This window comes from Pterocles gutturalis, unplaced genomic scaffold (genome assembly GCF_000699245.1).
Source record: "Pterocles gutturalis isolate BGI_N339 unplaced genomic scaffold, ASM69924v1 scaffold17428, whole genome shotgun sequence".
NCBI classification, from domain to species: Eukaryota; Metazoa; Chordata; class Aves; order Pterocliformes; family Pteroclidae; genus Pterocles; species Pterocles gutturalis.
The window spans coordinates 38038-59002 of NW_010123447.1; the positions used below are offsets into that span (position 1 = coordinate 38038).

Below are 20965 nucleotides of genomic sequence, written 5' to 3' on the forward strand. Positions count from 1 at the left end.
ATCTTAGAAGGCAAGATAAATCCCTAATGAAGGTAAGAATGAGCATCCTTTGTTTCCAGGTTGTTGAATGTCAGCATTTACCTATTTAAAATTCTCCTCTGGTGACAGTTCTGAGATGTTTTTGGTTGCCAAATGCGTTTTTTAAAAGCTGTGATGTTTTAAAGGTTTCAGAATCACCAAAGAAACTGTTAAATCCCAACTCTGCAGAGGCTGATGTTAAATATGAGCAGTGCTTACACAAGAAATACTCACACATTGAAAACTGTGAGTATCCACATCAGATTAGATCGGTGGACCTCAATTTTGGCATCTTCCTTGTGTTGTGAAACACTTTAAAGTATTTGGATGTTCACATAGCCAAATTGAAAGATGGATGTTTAATGGTGGTTGCCAAAATAGCTTGTATTCTTTGCTTTATGGATGTTGCCAGTTTTTCATGAGAATGGGAATTAATACAGAACAGCCTGAAGAAGAGATGTAGGAGAAATCATCTGAAACAGTGAATGACTTGGACTCACACAAGACAAGGTTCTCTGTAGGAACCACAGCTGCCTCGCATCTGTCTCCCAGAAAAAAAGGGGAAATTTCAATGTATTTAGCCTCTCAGAGACAAAATGTGGCTCAGCGGGCATTCCCTCTGTCAGGACACGGGGTGTGAGTATCCTGCACCTTACACACAGCTGTTTACTATCAGGTTGCCAGCAGCCCTCTGACCTGGTTAGCACTATGGAGGTAAGAGGAGCTGGCGAGACCAGAAATGCTTCTGCAGAGGAGGAGTTTGGGGAGAAGGGGCGTTCGGGAGGTGCATGGGAAGAAGAAGCAAAACAGTGGTTGGAAAGGAGGTGACCTTAGGACCCAAGAGCAAGGTGACAGCATCTTAGTCAGACATAGATTCAGGGGAAATATTTGGCACATTGACCACATTGATGCCTTCTTTCCCCCATTGAACTATGGCATCAAGAAGGAAAATGGGAAAGGGGTCTCTGGTTGCAGCCCAGGGGACACTCTCGTCATCTTCTGACCTTTGCAGTCAGAAGACTGCAAAGAAGACTTTGCTGCCCTGACTGCAAAGGTCAGAAGATGGAGAGAGTGTCCTTCAGGCTGCAGCTATGGGCGGGGTGAGATTTTATATAGAGATTTTGGAATTGCAGTAATGATCCGACAGCTGACTTGCCAGAAGGCTTTTAAGGTATTAGGAAACAAATCCTCCCCCAAAGGAGAATTCCTAAAGGATTTCCCCATGAAAGTTGCATGGTAGATGATGCAGCAACATTACTTTGAACAAATGATCACAATCAATGTCCTGTGAACTATTTTTTTTTCATAGATTCAACAAGTCTGGCTATATTGCCGAAGCACCGATTCGCTGCTGCCCGGGCCACCTGTGTGCTCTGGTACAGCTGCACTGGTTGCTAAGATTTGAAGCCTCCTCTGGTTTACGTTGCCAGAACTGGGCTCCTTTTATGGGACTCCAGGCTTGATCTCACGAGAGCTTTATGCAGTTTCAACTCCATTGTTCTCAGTGAAGTCTTAATTCCTTGTAAGGCCTGGCAGGACCATGTTTGTGAGCCTCCAGAGAGCTCCTGCTACCCAGTATCTCAGATGTCACTGTAAAGTCCTGCTGTGCAGTGGCTTGAAAACTGTGGTGTAGCAGAAATAAAGAGTAGAGTGTGGTATTGTGGTGATTTTCTAAGGCAAGTTGAAAGAGCAGTGGCTTCTTACACCTTCATATGTCCATCTTTGATGAATCATATTCTATACCTCTTCACATTAATTGTGACAAGGCTTTTATTTAAATGTTTATCACAAAAAGGGACATCTCTGCTTGTCCATCCTCTTGTGGTGGAGGATAGCGTGACAGCCTGCAGCTGCTCGGTAGCTGTCTGGCAGATCTCCGTGATGCTTCTATGCTGCTGGTGCTGCCCAAGATGTCTTGTTGCCCTCTGCCTCTTGTAACCCACTGGGCCAAAACAAGCCCAACCAGCTCAGAAAAACAGTGTTTTAATGGAAGCTGTTGGGCTAAGCAAAACAGTGACAATTTGCTTTGATTCCTCTTTCATTTAAGCATCTCAGGGCTTTGTCTCTGGCACCCTTCCATCCCTTCTGGCCACAGAAGGAGGAGGGAAGGCGACTCTCGAGCCCCCGCAGCAGGACGTTCCACTCCCACTGATGACCTCCACAGTCTGATTTTTCTCTCCTCCTAGATTGCAGAGAAATACGGCCCCGTATTCACCGTCCATTTGGGGTTTCAGAAGGTGGTGGTTCTGACTGGCTACGAGGCAGTCAAGGATGCCCTTCTGAACACGGCGGATGTGTTTGCGGACAGACCGGCTATACCCATATTCTATCACATCCAGCATGGAAACGGTACTGGCAGGATGACAGGATGTGCTTGCTCCGCTGCTTCTCAAATGCATTGTTTCAGCTGCATCAGTATTTAAGACCCTTGATCTGTGTCCTTATCTTCAAGGGCTACATTTTCTGGGGCGTGGAGGCAGTTTGTTTTCTTTATAAAAATACTTCTGGGGATCTTCCTATTTGCCTTATCAGGTTTTGGTTTTTTTTTTTTTTGCTCTTAGTGGCACTTGGGTCACATTTCAAGGAATTCTTTTTGCAGTGCAGAGGGAAGGAAATTATTTTTCACAGCGTGAAGGTTAAGTTGTTACGCAATCTCTTTTCTACAGTTACTGGGAGTTCAGACAAAGCACGGATCATGCATGACTCATGATAAAGACTGCAAGAACTGGCAAGAGAGCAATAGCACGGGCTGTTTGTACCTCAAACAATCACTTCTGTAAACAGATTTTTGGCATGTTTCTGAATCGCATGTTAAAAAGTAATACATTGCCCAAGACTAGACACTGAAAAACAATGAAGGGAATAATCCAGGGCTGAAACGAAAAGATTTGATGACCTAATATGTATATAATGCATACAGTGTGGGGTTTTTTTTCTTTAATCTTGTTTTTAAGAGTGAGGCCCAGTGTGAGGAAGGGTACACTACGCTACTAGCCCAATCACTGTATGAAGATGTAGAATGTGTTCAGCCCTGGAAGCTCTTCTGGGAAGGGATGACTTCTGAATTGTACCCAGACACCTCCGTGCCCTCTTGGCTGAGTGCTTTTTTTGGCCGATGGGTTAGCCAGCTGGGGGGGTGTTCCCCAGCTGTAAGCAGAGGTGCCTCCCTGCACCCCTCCTTGTCCCCCTGCCCAGTATACACTTCATCATCTAAACTGGAAGTTGTTCAGTGAAATCGTTTGTCTTCTTCATGACAAGGATGGAGCAGCGTCATCTGCTCCTAGCCTGGCTCTCTGGAACAGCTGGGTCATTTTTCTAAGGAAAAACAAATCAGCCTGAGACAAATACCATGCGTAGAGCTTCTCACTGTGTACGGCTGCAAAGAGACAAAGCTATAAACAAGCCAAACCCCGAGTTTTGGTGTGAACAGCACCCAACTGTTTAAAATATTGCCTCCTGCCCTTCTGAACCTAAGGCGGTGCTTTCCCAAGCCAGCCCCCACCAAGCCCCCCAGTCCTCTCCGAAGGAGGCTCCTCCAGGTTGCAAAATACCTTCATTCCCTGGCTGTGCTTTTGGTGTTTCTGATAAAATCCCTCACCCCCTTGGCAAACAGGGCGTGCAATCCTGTGTTCCCTCCGTAGGTGTGTTCTTCTCTTCTCAAGAGCTCTGGAGGACAACACGGCGTTTCACCATAGCCACCATGCGGGATCTCGGCATGGGGAAGCATCTTGGAGAAGAAAGGATGCTTGAGGAGCTTCGCTTTCTTATTGAGTTGATCAAATCCTTCAAAGGTGAGCTGGAGATAGCATCAGGTGTTTCATGCTACTTTACAAAGCCATTGTGAAGACCTCTGGGTTGCTCCAGGAACTACCAACACATGTATGATTTTGTTAATTTTTAGGTGGACCTTTCCAATTACGATTTTTGAATATGGCTCCCACCAACATCACCTTTGCTATTCTCTTTGGGAAAAGGTTTGATTATGAAGACCCAACGTTTCTTACTCTGTTGAGACTCATAGATGAAGTTATGCACCTTCTTGGGTCTCCATTCTTGCACGTAAGTTACGCTCTGTGCTGAGATGCTCCAGTATCTCATCAGAGTTGTTAGGTCAACCAAGGGACCTGTTTCTGGATGGTTTTGGAGCCTCTTTAGGTTACTGAACCACAAGATTCATAGACTCATAGAGTGGTTTGGGTTGGAAGGGACCTTTAAAGATTATCTAATTCAAACCACACTTCCAGCACAGTTGGACATGGAGTGGGCAGCGTCCAGGAGCATCAGTGGAAATTCACTGAAGTGATATAGATGTTGGCCTTTATGTTATTATTTTTAGTCACTCTATTTAGCAAACTTTATTGTTTATGGCAAATTGTAGTCTACCATGAGGAAATAGACCCTAATATAGGACTGGAATCTGGGCAACCTTCTGTCTTTGGTGTTTCACTGCAGGAAAACATTCCTGGAGTGCATCTCAAAAATGTTCATAGCACTTTTGGCAGAGTTCAGAAAGATTCTGCTTACTTGTTTTTTGATGTTTTTTGTTTGGTTGGTTTTGTAAATATTTTTCCAGCAGTACCCAGAATAAACCACAAAATGCCAGCATGTTGTGTTCCCTAGTATTTTCAGTCCAAACAAGGCTCTGGTGGAAGGGACCAGAGGTAATTGGGTCCCTCTTAGAAGGCATGGCCAGAGTTTCCTTCTTTAAAATCACCCCAGTGATAAAACTATTGAAATTATGACTTCATTTGTGGATGTTCAAAGAAAAATACCCAGGCTCATTCCAGTCATGCTCTTCTGGATGCTGTATGAACATCCCAAAAGTAACCTCTTGCCTTAGGGACAACTGCACCTGCACTGGAGGGTTGCTAGGTTTTGGTTTCTTGCTACAGTTTAAGAAACTGGTGAAGTTACAGAGTAGTGGTACAAAGTACAGAGCTGCAGACATTGTATACGGACCTCTCATACCTCCTATCATGGCATTGAATCAACACCCACTCAACAGAGCTGCATAAAGAGAGTATTCCAGCTAAGAGGGTCTCACCTGACCCCAGAGCTCTTCTTAACTTAACCCTCCATCACAAGGAATAGAGTATTAGTTACTTAAGGTAATATTGAAAGTCACCCAAAAAGCTGTTAAAAATATTTATGCTGATGAATTCATTACCTGAATGAGCACTATTTATAATAAAAAAGATGGGCAACATCCCTTTTCTTTTAATCTCTATGTCAGGTTTAATTTTTGCAGAAAACTGCAAAAATTATAACCAGTTAGCAAGAGCAAGAGATTTGTGAATCTTATTCTGCTGCCAGTTTATTTATAACATTGAGAAACGGTGTAAGTAACCCCCCTGCACATAAAAGGCAACCATTTATTGTGCTGTGAAATTTAACGATGCTGAGAACCGAGTGTAATTGATTTATAATTCATGTGAAAGTTAAAAATGATGATCTAACAACTTTAAAACATAAGTATTTTGGCTTGCTAAACATTTGGAGTTCTCTTTCCTAAAGAGCAATGCTTTATCTTTTTGCTTTATTACCTCTTTAAAAATGCAATTTCATTGTTTCATGAGTTTACTATCACTTTCTCTTAATTGTCTTTTTTTTTTTTTTCAAATTGGTGTTTATAGGCTCTGTCTAGACAAGTCTGATAGGCCCCGTTCATTTCTATATAGAATTTTTAATAAGAGGAGGCATTTTTATACACTAAAATTTTTTAGTTACCAAAAAAAAGAGACTCCAGTCATGTCATTTTGTTCCTCACATAAATTATTTCTCCATGATGATACTTGAGTTTTACAAGGTAATGGGTGAATTTATTTTTCTGTGATTTTTTTTTTCTTTTTATTTTCTTTCAGTTATTTAATTTCTACCCATTCCTTGGGTTTCTCCTCAAACCTCACAAGACAATACTGAAAAAAGTAGAAGAGGTGTGTGTGATCTTAAAGAAATGCATCAAGGAAAGCAAAGAAAGTATGAATAAAAAAAATCTGACGAGCTACATTGATGCACTGGTATCCAAACAAGAGGTATTTTAACAATATGATGATTCCTAGTGCGATATCCTATACAGAGATGCTCCGTGTCGCTTATCTAATGAACATCCTCTACTTCTACTACAGTCTATATGAAAATATTTAAATTTTGGGTAAATGTCCTCCTATTTTAGTATGTTAAATACTGCAGGAAAAGCAAGAGATAATTAACTAGACCATATTGCATGAAGGTCTAAAACTCATCCTCAGGTGTCACCAAGAGGGATGGAAGTACAGATAACCACTGCCCAGAGCAGATAAATGTCGTGTGATGTTGTAAAATCAATGAATTTGTCCAATTACTTCATTTTGGGCATAAAATCTCAAGTGTGAAAACATTTCTGCAGAAAACAGAAGCATTTCTGTACTGAAATGTCAATGGGGTGCATCTTGGCACTCATACGCATCACACTGTCATGTCTCTGAAGACTGGGTTACCTGCCCTACTTACCTCTTGCCATGCTAACAGCAGTTGGTTTTTTTCTCTTTATTTCCCTCAAGGAGGAAAATAAAAGCAATACACTTTTTCATGATGCAAACGTTTTGGCTTCTGCACTCGACCTGCTCATGGCTGGCACTGAGACCACGTCCACGACGTTGCAATGGGCCATCCTGCTGCTGATGAAGTACCCCGAGATTCAAAGTAACACACCTTTGTAGTTCTGCTTTTCTTACGGAGGGTGCAGTGACTTCCTAAGTGCTTGCTCACCTGTAAAAGCTTCTTAGCCTCTAGTGCATCCAAAATCTGAGCACCTGGAACCCGTCCACCTCTGTCCAAGCATTGTATGCTGCCGCTGAGGACCAAAGGGTCTGAGGGGTTGTTCTTTCTCTGCTCCCAGGGGCTGGGCAACCTCCTGCCTGGGGCAGACTAATGAACAGTCATGAGCTGGGATTTGGAGGCACTTTAGCACTACGGGAAACTACTTCATGCCTTTTTTTTGCCCTCCAGAAAAGGTGCATGCAGAGGTTGACCGCGTTCTTGGCCCTAGCTCCTTGCCTACCTTTGAGGACAGGAAAAACATGCCATTTACCAACGCGGTGATCCACGAGGTGCAGAGATTTGTCACCCTCCTGCCACATGTCCCACGGTGCACTGCTGTTGACACCCACTTCAAAGGCTACTACATCCCCAAGGTACTTGCTGCTCTGCAGATGAAGGCGGGTGGGGGATGCACACCAGTGACCCACAGGGCAAAATGTCACAAGGAGGGGGAGGGCTTGAAGCACAGGGCTTTTGGTGGGAAGAGCAGTTCCCTAACCCTCTGCCTCCTCTGCATCTGATGTCAGGGTGACTTCATGGTTATGCTCACAACTTCCCATTTCCCGTAACTCAGTCTTTGTACTCCAGAGTCTGTGCTTTGTTCTATTCACTCTCCATTGCCATTCATGCCCTGCAGAGCACTTCTGCCTCTGGAGCACCATGGCATTGTCTGCTTGCCTGCCTTGAGGCGAGCAGGGAACAGCTGGGCAGGAAGGAAGCCCGGTTTACATCTGTCTTCTGCTTCATAACTCAGAAACAGTCAACAACCATTGTTGTTTAATCCCATATTAGTTAGTAATTCCAGTGAGCTGGGTATCCACACGAACTAAGGGTCATATGGTCATGTACTAGCCCAGAAATTAGTTCTTCAGAGGTAGACGTTTGCTTGCAGGCAGAGCCCAAAGGGAGAAACGGTTACATGGCTGAATGGGCCAAGCCAGAAGTTGGGTACATCCACACACGCTAAAGCAGAGCCTGGTTGTGCTGCAGGGAACAACCGTGATTCCTCTGCTCACCTCCGTGCTGCTGGATAAAACGCAATGGGAGACGCCCGACGAGTTCAACCCCAACCATTTCCTTGATGCGGATGGGAACTTTGTAAAGAAGAAAGCGTTCCTGCCCTTCTCCACAGGTAACGAAAGCATGTGATCCTGCACAGGGCACCGAGTTCCTGGTGTCCCTCAGAAGATATTAGCCAACTGGCAGGATCCGAGCCTCTGTTGGGAACAGCACAGACATCAGTGGTGGGGATGGGTTGGAAATACCCTCCCTGGGTTTTGATGACTTGCAAACAGCCCCTCAGCCTGCACAGGGTCCTGGTGTTTAAAGACACCACTGGGACCCACAGAAGACTCAACACCTTTCAGCAAGAGTTCAACCTTCCCTCTGCTTGGGAAGACTGGTTTCTGGGGTGTCCTGGATCAGTTCCTTGCAGGCTCAGGGTGAAACAGCCCTGTTCAAATGCCTGCAGGAGACCAACAGTGATGGCTGATGAATATCACATGCTGTTTTGCATTTCTGAGGCCTATACTGTCCCTCATGCTATCGCTACCAAGTAGTAGGGAAGAGAGGGGTTTTTTAACCTTTTAACAAAGTTGGGCCACCACTTACCCAATCACTCCACCAACAGCCATGCTCTTGGCTTTGCAGGGCGGAGAAACTGCATCGGAGAAAGTCTTGCCACGATGGAGCTCTTCATCTTCTTCACAGGCTTGATCCAGAAATTTACTTTTAAGCCTCCACCTGGGGTCAAAGAATCTGAGCTGAACACAACTGCAGAGGCTGGATTCACCATGAGACCCCATCCACAGCGTGCTTGTGCTGTGCTACGGCAATAAGCCCAAGGCTCTGAACTGAGAAAAACCCATGTAATGGTTTTGCACAGAGCCTAGCAGATGCACAAAGGAGAAACCAGATCCCTACGCAGTAGCTACAAGAAGTGTCTCCTTACTCAGAGCCTTGCAAGTACTGTCTCTATGCTTAAAATATCTGTTGAACAAATATTTTTCTAAGAAGCAGAGCTGGGATGGTGGGTAAGGTTACCTGGAAAATTCCAGCCAGATACAGGACTGGAACAGAAGGACAGTCATGGCTTTACACATCAAATACACAATGTAAGAAAGTTATCCTAGTTGTAAGCTTCTGAGAGAGGATGTTTCTCAAGAGTGGTTTATCTCCTCACTCAGAGAACAGTATTAGATACAATTGTTGTCCAGATACCTGCACTTTCTGTGTCTGGTGGATGCTCTTCCAACACTTTTCCAGACTTCTGATTTTGAATCCCAGATACCAAACCTTGGACTTTTTAGGTTCCTCTTGCTCTGAGGGACCTCAGCATAGTTCCTTGGGAATCTTCGTCCCTTTTTGGGTACAGGCTCTGCTACACCTGCACTGATGTGGGACTTAACAACACTCCCCAGACAGGCAAAGTCATTTACCCCCTATGTTTTTACCAAGGTAGCTCAGATACGTAAGCACATCTTTTCAGAGCACGGTATTTGGACAAGCAAGCATGCAGACAAATATTGCAAAGATGTTTCTAAAATCCTCTTTCCTTAAGCAGCACAGAAGCAGATGCAGGCAAAGCAACAGCAAACCTGTCCATCCCCCTTTTCCTTACTTCTCCCAGTTTTCTGTGAGATCTGTCAGGACCCTATCATTTCCTGTCATTCCCATTTCTTCTTTTCCTCCTCTGAGATGACTAGAGATGGAGCATCATCACATCCCCTCATCAGGGAAGGCAACAGGATTCTTCTGCAGCAGCTGTCTTCTTCCTTGGTCTGAAATGCTGAGTGATGAGCTGGTAGGACTGCAAGGGGAGGTGGGCTGAGCCATTCTCCCAAAAAGTGTTCGAGCTGGTTAACCCCTGGGGGGGATCCCTGGCTGCTGTAGGATGAGGAGGAGAAGACTTCTCCTGTTCCCTGCATACCACCTGATTCTTACAGGTTAGTGGTAAATAAAAAGTGCATAAATCTCTGCTCCCAGCCTTGCAGGCAGGTGAATGTGGTTGGACTGGGGGTGCACAGAGCCTCAGAGCTTCACTCTGCCCACCTTGTACAGCCCTGGGTTGAGGCTGGCAGGCATTTTACCCCAGTAAGGACTAAAGGGCTGGGCTTTCTGAGACTCAGAGGGATCATGGTGCCATCTCCTGGCAAAAAGAATAACGAAATCATATTCTGCACGATGCTTATTACTCTGGCCAGTGTGCAAGGGGCTGCAGTTACAAGGCAGCCCTCGTTTTACAAATCTACATGGTTGCTGCCATCCTTGCAGCGGGTCATTGCCCCTCTGAGAGCAGCAGCCCCTGGTCCCAGCATCATTGCAGCACTAGGGACGGCAGGCTGGGCTATGGGACATGCTGCCCAGCCAGCTGCACGTGGCATGAACCACAGACACAGGGTGAGTTGGATTTGTTGATCTTACTTTAAAAATTAAGCCACCTGTCCTGCCCCGAGATGTTTACCTTCAGTTCAGGTCAGTGTGTTGCAAGGCACAAACATGTTTTGCAGCTAGAGGAAAGACCCTCAGGGCCACTGAGGAATGTGGAAATGGTATTTCCACCCCTGAGAGACAATGTTTTCTGCTAGATAAATCTGTAGCTGAGTCATAATCAATGTTCTGCCATCGTTTGGCTGAACAAACAAATGCGAGGCAGGCACCTTCTTTTGCAGAGATCTATTCAGCTGTCTAATTCAGTGTGCTGGAGGATGAACACGTACGCAAGTAGGATGCACTTTTCAAAGGAATCAAAGAAACCTGCTTCCCACGGATGTTTGCACCTGGTAGCCCATGGCTCTAGCTGAGGCCCAGGTATTGCGCAGTCTGCTGGATTTCTGTACCAGCCAGCACTGCCGCAGGTGCTCTGCTTGCTGGAGAGTGCCAGTGCAGAAGGCGATATCCAAAAAGAGCAGACTCGGAAGGCTGCTGTGCTGTGTAGGAAGGGATCCATCTCTCCTTCGAAGCCAAGACCCCAAGAGCCCACAACAAGGGGCCAGGTCTGAGGTTCCACCAGCGAAATCATGCAGATATGAACCCAGCCCAGCTTTGTCCCTTGAACACTAGATTGTTGCCATAGCTGTCTTTTGAGTTCATATTACTTTTGGAGGGGCTAGAGCAGTGTTGTGGTTTAACCCCAGCTGGCAATAAACACCACACAGCCGCTTGCTCACTCCCCACCCCTCCCAGTGGGATGGGAGAGAGAATCAGAGGAAAAAGGTAAGAAAACTCACGGGTTGAGATAAGAACAGTTTAATGATTTTAACAAAATACTAATACTAATGAATTGTAACAAAAAGGAAAAGAACAAAAAAAAGAGACAGAGACAAAACTCAAGAAAAACAAGTCTAGAGAAGAAGTGTAGAGAAGAAGCTGGGAGGGCAGGAGCTATACGAGAAGCTGCAAAAGTCCTTGTCGAGACAGAGACAAAACTCGAGAAAAACTAGTCTAGAGAAGAAGTGTAAAGAAGAAGCTGGGAGGGCAGGGGCTATACGAGAAGCTGCAAAAGTCCTTGTCTTAATGTAGGCATTGCTTGGCAACAACAAAAACATCAGTGTGTTATCAGCATTCTCAGCACAAATGCAAAACACAGCCTCATACTAGCTACTATGAAGAAAATTAACTCTATCCCAGCCAACACCAGCACAAGCAGGAATAGTCCTGGCCTCTCTGAAGTCAAAGGCAAAAGCCTTTTTTTATTTCAGCAAGGCCAAGACTTCCTTCATTGAGTTGATATGAGGCTTGCTTCTCAGGGGCTTTACCTGTCTGTCCCTCCCTGTTTCTCATAGGATAAGGGTATGCAGAACCTCTCACCCATGAGATATTAGTAAAACTTGCAATATTCATTGTCACTCTGGGCTCAGGATCAACCTTTCATGGCATTGGCATTTCCGTGTAATGCAAAGTTGGGTGGCAGGTGTATGAAATACAATGAACACATGGGATTAAAACTTTATTGGGTTCCCATGAAAGGAAAAACAAAAAATATGATAAAGCACATGATAAGAAAATACTTCTGGGGAAGTGGCAATTCACAGGCAGATAAATGGATGAAAAATTGCTTGAGCTATACATCAACTGGAATAAGATTGTGGAATATGATGGTGGATAAAACTGCTACAGGGAAAACAGCCAGACAAAGCTACAGAGGAAAGGAAAACAACCAAAACCAGGTCTTGTCTAACCCCTGATCCCAATTTTCCTTGCATGTGTGAGTGCAATACAAGCACTGTGAAATCAGACACCATTTGCAAGGAAATGGCATAGCTGGTTCCAATGGGCAGATCATCCCAAATACCAGAGGGACTGCTGATGTCAGCCCTTAACATTACCCAGGAGATCTAAAGGGAGGAATAGTGTTTGCTCCTATTCAACAAGGTCAGGAAAGACAGAAATCCATAAAACTAGAAATGAGTCCACTTTATTTTCTGTATCATTAGCCTTTTATGATCGCTTGCTGGTACAAATCTCACATGCTATATGCAGTGTTGAACTCAGTGGTAACAGCATTTGTTTATCTGAATGGGTTTGCAGACTTTGGGGATCTTTCAGGACATTGTTCCAAGGCAGAAATAACTTTGTCCTCAAATCACATGGATCAATCTGTTTTTTCACTCTCAAGTGTTTGACTTGGCTGCCTAGGCTTGTAGGATTCTGCTAGAAGCTATGGGTAATTAGAGAGCTTGGAAATGTTCGGGAGGTACCTACAGATGGTTCAAGTGTGTGACCCACAGTGTATTTCTGTTGGCTTCCAACAAATGGTGGTGCATCTTTCCTCAGGTCTTCAGGCAGATTTCTGTGACATTATGAACCTCACTGCTTTGCTATGGGAACCTGGGTACCACACCTACTATTCATGGGTTGCATCCTCTTCACCAGACCTCCCCCTTGGTCTCTCCATCGGCTCCATGCACAGTCTGTCTTGAGAAAAAGTGTGTGTCGTGGTTTCTAATTGATCATAGGCATCTTCTCACCGCACAGGAGCAAAGAGGGGATCAGCAACCTATGAGGCAGGTGGAGTGGGAGTAGATGGAAACAGTGGGAAGGGAATGTGAAAGAGGGTGATGTGGCAGATTGGGAGGTGGCAAGTCACAGAATAGCTAACTTGGGTCTCAGCAGCTTCCCCACTTGTTGGTTTGCTCTTCAGCAAGGCTGTGGTTATTCACGCAGGACAGCACAGGTTGCCTGAGGCTGAGGCCTTAATGTGAAAGTCGTCTGGGGGACAGTAAGGTCCAAGTCAGATTCTGAAACTCCTGGCTGGGGTTGAAAAGTAAATGTCTGCAGCAACCCTACAAAGAAGACAAACAGCTCCATCTTGGCGAGGCTTTCTCCAATGCAGTTCCTTCGCCCTGCAGAAGAAAGCAGTGGATTTACTTGATGGAAAGATCAAACTAGAATATTTGTCAAGGACACGTTAGCATCTGAGATAGAATCATAGAATGGTTTGGGTTGGAAGGTCCCTCACTACCCTCCTTGACAATGAGTCCCTCCCCATCTCTCCTGTAGCCCCCTTTCAGCACTGGAAGCTGCTCTAAGGTCTCCCCGGAGCCTTCTCTTCTCCAGGCTGAACAGCCCCAACTCTCTCAGCCTGTCCTCGTACGGGAGGTGCTCCAGCCCTCTGAACATCTTCGTGGCTCTCCTCTGGACTTCCTTTCCATGTCGTAATGGAAGCAGCAGTGAAACCTTGAAATGCACCAGAGCATTTCAGAGCAGAGGAGCCCATGTTGCTAGAGGTAGCTGTCCCAGCCATGCTGGCACGATGTGTGTGCTTGGTCTCTTTACCTCACAGCTACCTGCAGCAGCACGTCACAGCTGTGTTACAGGGTTATAATATATTTATGATGTACCCTCCCTTCTCCTTAGCTCTTCCAGCCCTCTCAGCATCTTTAAATCTTAAAAAAGCAGCCTGATAAAAAAATGCTGCCTCCTCCAAAGTGAAATGATTTGAAACTCACTTTTCCTGTGGAATTTATCCTAACACCCCACTTCTAGACTGTGTTTCTTCTTTTTTGTGATAGGTTTCCAGCCCTCGCATGATGGTCCCTGTACAGGTGAAGCACAAGGTGGACAGTGAGGACAGGCTGCCTAACATCAGAAGTTACTGCTGAGGGTCTGTTGCTGGACCACATTCTGGAATCCCTTCAACCCATCCTTTCAGAGGAACAGCTGGAAAGTGTAAGGTTGAATGGGAGGATTTGTAGGATTTTGTGGGAAATCTCCCTTTATAGTACTTACGGGTTCCTTCAGTGTTGGGATTTGCTAAAATCCCAGTGAGACCACTCCATCCAGCTGTGCCCCCTCATAATGCACGCTGCTGCAGCCATGGAGGGCGTGGGCTGGGCAGCAGGCATTTCTGAAAACCAGCAACCTTTGGAAGCAGTTACGGCTGTCAGGAAGGCAACGTGTAAGTGATATTTCTTCTTTCAGGATGTCTCAGGGGAGAGTTTTTGATATCTAACAACTGTTCCTACCATTAGCTCAGCTCAAGTCCCGGTGGGGTTGGGTTTATGAGTCTCCAGAGAAAGAATGTTAATCGTATTTTGCAGATGAAATTGAGATTAAAAAAATAAAAGCAAAAGTTTGTGACTTGACCAAAATGACAGATGGAGGTAGTGCCAGGATGCCAAGTGCCTTATCCCATAACCATGGGGCTCTGCTTCTTCCTCTAAAAAAACAGCTCTTGCTGGGAAACCTTGAGAGGTCTTTAAAGTGCCACTGGAAGAATCACCATCCAAGGTGATTTTGGGGAACAATCCAGGGCTTTGGGTTTAAGATTTCACAGTGAGAGTAACAGGGTTTGATATACTGTGTCCCACATGGGGTCTCTGCTGGCTGTAATACCCAGCCAAGGCGCAAGGCTTACTGGGGCTCTCTTCCTTGGCTCTGGTGGGCAATGGATGAGGCCTTGTCCATCAGACCCCCTTACACGTGGGGCTTGCCTCAAGACAGGACTTGAGGGTCCCTGGATTGTACCCGCACTTCCAGGGAGCTCGTGAAACCCCGCACAGAGCTGTGCTGGCAGCCCCACCAGTCCTGGCTGATTGTCCAGCTACTCCTGGCATCTCTGAGACATTTTTCACCTTCTTTTGGATGCAGTATATCTCTTTGTCTTCTCTCCTGTTGAACCTTTGGGAACAAACCCCTCCAGTGGTAGGAGAGGGGAGCTCTGAGAGCAGCCATTTTCCTGGATGCAGAATAATTGACTCCGTTCAGTTGCCTGGTTGCTTATTGACCAAGTCAAAGATAGTACTTAGCCACAAAGACCACATTAGTGTATATTGGAATAAAATGGTCCTGCCATAGCCTCAGCTCTGTGCAGATCAGCCCTTTAGTCACCTGTGGAGAAGGGCAGGAAAGCCTCTCTCTTTACAAAATTCCCTTCAGCATCAAGGAAGTGGTTGGGGTTGAACTGATGTGGTGTCTCCCATTGCGTCTTATCCAGCAGCACTGAGGTGAGCGATGGGATTACGATTATACCCTGAAAGAAAAGTATGTGAAGGCACAAAAGTCAGCAAATTGCTCTGTTTTGGTTCATTTTGTGACACAGACTTTGGTGTCCCAAGAGATTTGCTCCACCTGGGGTAGGTGGAGACCCTGAGGGTTTTATCCCATCAGCCAGTAGAGAGATGTCAGTGAGATTTTCCCAGCAGTGCCAAGAATTGAAGCCAAACCCGACATGGTGCTGTGAAAACCTCAAGCAGAGGGTCAGATCCTGTAAATTCCCTGGCAGATACTTCACTGTGCAGATGGCGCCAAGGAGGTAAACCAGGGTCACTTGTGGAGTGAGGAAGTCCTGAATGCGAGAGGGACTGAACTGAGTCCCACACCAGTCTCTCTGGACTCAACATAATCACTTGAGAGGAAGAAACTCTTCTAGGGTTGATTTTGGATGCTTACTTTGGGCTTCAGTCCTATAATTCCCTCTAAAGAAACCAGTCTTGAATGGCACTGGGAAAAATGGGGAGGGTGGCATGTTCCTGGGCTGGAGCAGTGACCTACCTTGGGAAGGAAGTAGCCCCTGAAGTGGGTGTCGACAGCAGTGCAGCGGGGAACGTGGGGCAGGAGGGTGATAAACCTCTGCACTTCATGGAGCACCGCGTTTGTAAACGGCATGTTTTTCCGATCCTCATACGTGGCCCAGCTTCCAGCTTTGACGGTTCTCCCAATCTCCTCCTGCACCTTTTCTGGAAGGAACAAACAAAGTGGATGCACCCCAGCAAGGAAGCCAGCTCCATCCTTGGATTTGGTTTTGGGAAAAACATATTTTTCCAAGGTCTGGAGGGAGAGGATTCTTAAAACACCAGCCTGGGTTTCCTCGCTCTATTTCTAATTCAGGCACATGGACTTATTTTTTTTTCCCCATCATCATACTTGGATCTCCACTCATCCTCCCTCCTAGCAAGGCAAAGGGACTATTTTATTGTGACTTTGTTCAGCCCCTAATTACATCAGGAGTACACAACAATAAAGAGATGGGATCCAGCTCTGAAGGCAAAAGAGCTTCTGCAGATCTGAAGCCTGGCCTCTCCCCTCCCCATCTCTGCCATGCCACGGAGGGACCGTAGGTGACAGGAGCTCACTTTGAATCTCGGGGTACTTCATCATCAGCAGGATGGCCCACTGGAGCGTGGTGGCTATGGTCTCTGTTCCCGCCATGACCAGGTCGAGTATGGATGCTATTAAGTTGTCATCATGGAAGACGCTGTCTTTCTTGTTTTTCTCCTTGAAAAACACAAGTGATAACAAAGGTCTTAAAACAGTCTTAGTATTCAGCAAGCTTGGGAAATAATGCAGAGCCTACAACTCTGCTGGCTGTGATCTTGTGTTCGTGAACTGGGTGATAAAATAGACCTGATCTTGAATTCAGTCTGCACCAAAGATGGGAGCACTAAAGATGGGAAGTTTGGAGTGGAGTTTGTTTCAGCATCCGTCTCCACCCAGAAGCAGGCTGAAGGCCAGGCCTGATGCTGTTCACAAACTCAGCCTCACGGGTTTGGATAAAGCCCGGTCTCTCCCCTGTACAGAAGGAGATCCAGCTAATCCCAGTGTTGAGGGGCTCCTCCTGCCCAAAGGGCAGGACTGAACCCCCAGCAATGTTCAAAATGACCTTTCAGGTTGTTTCTGCTGGGCTTTAGGGCTGCACTGACCCTTCCTCCACACAGCTGGGTAGGATACTTAGCGCCCAAACTTGGCCCAGATCCAGTTGGAAAGAAGAAAAAACGCAGAGCCTAAATATTTTGTGTTGAATGAAATCAACTGATGTGTGAAACTGCAGAGTCTCAACAAAAGTAAGATGCAGGGCAGGGCTAGGACTTGTACAGATGATTTATCATTCAAGTACGTTAAGTGTATCATTCATCTTGGAACAACAGTATCGGTGATTAATAGATTCGTTGTCATACAAAGAAAGGCAGAGTCAGCTTTCATGTAAATTCATGCATTTTCTGCTAGGAACAAGGAGCTGATCTCACATTTCCGGATGCTGCTATTTCAGGAGCAGACCGAGACAGTGGTTTCATATCTTAATTTTGATAGAAAAGTCCCTGCAGTAAATGACACCAACTGTAAGAGACTGGAGTCTGATTTCAGTACCACTGGAATAACAGCATGGATTTCAATAGGCTTGTATGACATGACTGAAATTAAGACTCAGCAACTGTTTTAGCTAGAAAATGCAAAGGAGACATTGCAGAAAACAGCAAAAATAGAAACCAGAGCCAAGCAGTCAAATACCTCTTGTTGCTTGAACATCAGTGCATCAATGTAGCTCCTCACGCTGTTCTCGTTGATATCCTCCCTGCTTGCCTTCATGTATTGCCTTAAAATGACACGCACATCTTCTATTTTCCCAAGCATAATCTTGTGGGTTTTGAAAAGAAATCCCAGGAACGGGTAGAAGTTGAAATACTAATGAGGAATTAAAAAAGAGAAGCATTAAGTCTGCAGAAGTATCAAGATGCTGAAATAGCTTCTTCCTAAGGCATGACATACCAGGTGAGTTTTGTATTGAAGGAGTAATATCTTAGCTAAAATAGCCATGGATGAGTTCTCATTTAGCTCCACAGAGATGTGCAGGATAGTTCAAAAGGAAAGTGGCAAAGGGGAATCTGGCTGCACACTTGTGGTGACCAAGGTGGTACATGAAGAACTGTCACATTTTAGGTGTAATGGCTGGTTCTGAGCGTTTGAAAACTGCTGAACTAAATCCTGTGGTTTGTGTGGCTCACAAACATAATGTACCAGTATAAAAACATCTGTGGGACAGGTTACTTACGTTCAAATACGGAGATCCCAGAAGAATCATAACTTCATCTATGAGTCTTAAGAGAGTGAGAAATGTTGGGTCCTTATAGTCAAACCTGTCCCCAAACAGCATGACGAAGGTGACGTTGATTGGAGCACAGTTGAAGGACCTCAGGCTAAAAGGCTCCCCTGCAATGGGAGGAGGATGGAAATGTTATCGAGATGCTGCAGCAGCAGTGATTCATATGAGGCTGTACAGCACCGTGACGGCCTCCAGCTCACCTTTGAAGGATTTGATCATCTCGATAAGGAAGTGAAGCTCCTCGAAAATCCTCCCTTCTATCATTTTTTTCCCCATGCCGAGGTTGCGCATGCTGGATACGGTGAATCTCCGAGTTGTTCTCCACAGCTCCCCGATAGAGAAGAACAAACCTGGGGAGGCCGTGAGACATCGCCGTGGGCTCGTGCACGGAGGAGCCCCACCACACGAAATAAAACAGGGGACTGGAAGAGGAGGGATCTCCACAAGTGTTTCTGCTGCCCAGTTTCCCATGGATCTGGGGACTGAGGGTCTCCTATTTCTGTGTGCCCCATCCCTGTATCCTCGCAGCTCACTGAGCCTGTAGTTTGGGAAAAACAAGCTCCCACCCAACCCCGTCTGCCCCAGCCCTCTCCTGAGCACAACATAAGCAGGTATGGCTTTCAGACCAGTACGGGTTGGCTGTAGAGCTGGGGAGAGATGTTGGTCTAAGTCCATCTTGCAGCCTTTCTGACCCTGTTTGTTTGCAAGCCTAAGGACTCAAGCGACAGCCTTGTATCTCTGTAGCTTTTCCTTGTCCTGTTCCAGTCATTATTTTATCTATGTCAGGTGGGATCATTCAGTCTCCTCAACCCTGGCCAGTGCTGAACTGATTTATGGAGATTCCCAGCAACACCGTATTTTCAGCAGTGGCAAAAATACCATGGTTTTGTAGAGGCCACTGAGCTCATGCTTTGATGGTCGCTACTGCCACCAAGCAGGGATGGGTATTTCACCCCATCAGAGTGTTGGAAATAGTGAAAGAAAAAATTGTGTCAATGATCCAAAGGCTATCTCAGATTGTGGCAATTGAAAAGCTGGTTCCAGCACTTCACTTCTTCATATTGGCTGCAAGGTCTTTAAATGTGTTTGCTTTTTCTAGAGCAGTGTGGTTTTAATTTGGAAAACAAAACTGCTTGCTCTAAAAATGTCAAAGCAAATTTCTAAACTTCATTTTAATTTTTTCTTTAATTCATGCAATATCATCTGGATCATTCCTTTTCTGCAAACAGCTTCGGAGTCAAAAATTGGCATTTTCTGAAGAAAAAATGTTGCATGGGAAAATTTGTGACCATTGTTACGGAAGAGCCACTATGAATTTACAGCTTTGGGTCACCTCTAAGTGGCTCAGACTTGGGCTGAGAAGGTAAGTGTGAAAGGACTTATTATTCAACACTGACAGTCCCCCATGGGGACATTTTACATGTAAATTAGGTCTGAAAAATGCTTTTCTCCCCATCGATTCCTTTTCTTTATGTAGCGATAAATTTCTCTATTGATATTATGGCTGGGTAATTTAATTTCTAATTGTAATCCCAACTTCAGCCTGTGACCAGCATATAAAGCTGCCTTTTGGATGCTCAAAGCTAAAGACTCGGCTGAAGCAGAGGATAGAGAAACAAGACAAAAACTCCTCTGAAATACTCAGGGATGGAGAGTTGCCTTGGAACAACTACGCAGGTGTTTGTGAGGCTGAATTTCCAGCCTTGGTTTATTGCTTCTGCCTGGATTTGCTTCATGCTGGTCCACCCAAGAACCTTTGTGGGGGAGGCAAGGCGCAGAGGACTGATGATGTCCAAAATTGTGGCACCTGGCAGTGGGGAAAGGGGAAAACCCTACAGCTCCAAACAGCCAAACCAGTTAGTCCAAAGTCCCCTGAAACTGTGGGGAAGGTTTTTAAAGGTGGTGGTGGTGGCAAGATGCTCTAATTGACATCTTACGTAAATTAACCCCAGAATTACCACGGTGCCTTTAAAAATCCCACTCCTCACCCTCGAACATGCAGGACATGGATCAGCCGCAAGTGCATTAGCAAAAATTATGAAAAGCCAGGAGGCATTGCATGCAAGTGATGAAAGAGAAATCTTTTCTGTTGGCTTGGCTTCAGAAGGGTCCGAGGGGGATGTTTAAAAGCTGGGCTCTGGGGATGCACAGTTAGGCTGGCACTAAGCGATGGTGTCGTCCCTCCCGCCCGACCCCGCTCATTGCCCTAGTACCGTTTCCGTTCTGAATTTGGTCAAATATTGGGATGGATGGTCTGTCTACAAACTCCTCTGTGTAGTTCACAAGCGCCTCCCGCACAACTTCGTACCCGGTCAGGACCACAACTTTCTGGAACCCAAAGTGGAGGGTGAAGATGGGGCCGTATTTTTCCGCGAGCTGAAAAAGAGGGGAGCTGTGATGGTCAGGAAGGGAGGGAGCATGCACGGGGCAAGTGCCCGTTGCTTTCTGAAAGAAAGTATTACATCCTAGTGCCCTGCTGGGAACAGCTGCGAAGCTGCTCCCTGCAGAACAGCATCTGTGAGCTGGAGCCCATCGCGGTCAGACATGAGGCATTTCGTACAGACGCCTGGCTGGCATCTGTGTGGATTTTCGGCTTCTTGCCACGAAAGAATGCCCACCCCCATCAGTGCATTACTGATCTGGTTTTGCTCTTAAGGAGAAAGCAAATGAAAAACAAAAAACCCACCTAGAGTTAAACACCGGACCTCAAATGGCAACACAAGTTGGCAAACCAGAGAAAGATAAAAACAGAGAAGACATTTCAGTGTGAGTAATGATGCTGTCACACAGGAAAGCTTTGGTACGATGCTCCTCTCATACCAAAGCATT

General features: G+C 45.7%; 2 protein-coding genes across 2 annotated transcripts in view; one reads left to right on the top strand and one right to left on the bottom strand.

Annotated features, from left to right (window-relative positions):
* The window catches only part of LOC104465023 (cytochrome P450 2W1), a 9404-nt gene extending 750 nt beyond the window's left edge, over positions 1-8654 (top strand). The window contains exons 2-9 of the mRNA XM_010077912.1: positions 2205-2367; positions 3660-3809; positions 3920-4077; positions 5880-6050; positions 6558-6699; positions 7006-7190; positions 7807-7948; positions 8467-8654. Coding sequence (XP_010076214.1) covers positions 2205-2367; positions 3660-3809; positions 3920-4077; positions 5880-6050; positions 6558-6699; positions 7006-7190; positions 7807-7948; positions 8467-8654 — 1299 coding nt within the window. The remainder of the gene's footprint in view (positions 1-2204; positions 2368-3659; positions 3810-3919; positions 4078-5879; positions 6051-6557; positions 6700-7005; positions 7191-7806; positions 7949-8466) is intronic.
* Positions 8655-12969: 4315 nt separating this feature from the next.
* Positions 12970-20965, bottom strand: part of LOC104465025 (cytochrome P450 2W1-like) — a 10063-nt gene continuing 2067 nt past the window's right edge. Inside the window, exons 2-9 of the mRNA XM_010077914.1 lie at positions 20350-20512; positions 18337-18486; positions 18086-18243; positions 17545-17718; positions 16392-16530; positions 15811-15995; positions 15148-15289; positions 12970-13160 (exon numbers count right to left, since the gene is read on the bottom strand). Coding sequence (XP_010076216.1) covers positions 12970-13160; positions 15148-15289; positions 15811-15995; positions 16392-16530; positions 17545-17718; positions 18086-18243; positions 18337-18486; positions 20350-20512 — 1302 coding nt within the window. The remainder of the gene's footprint in view (positions 13161-15147; positions 15290-15810; positions 15996-16391; positions 16531-17544; positions 17719-18085; positions 18244-18336; positions 18487-20349; positions 20513-20965) is intronic.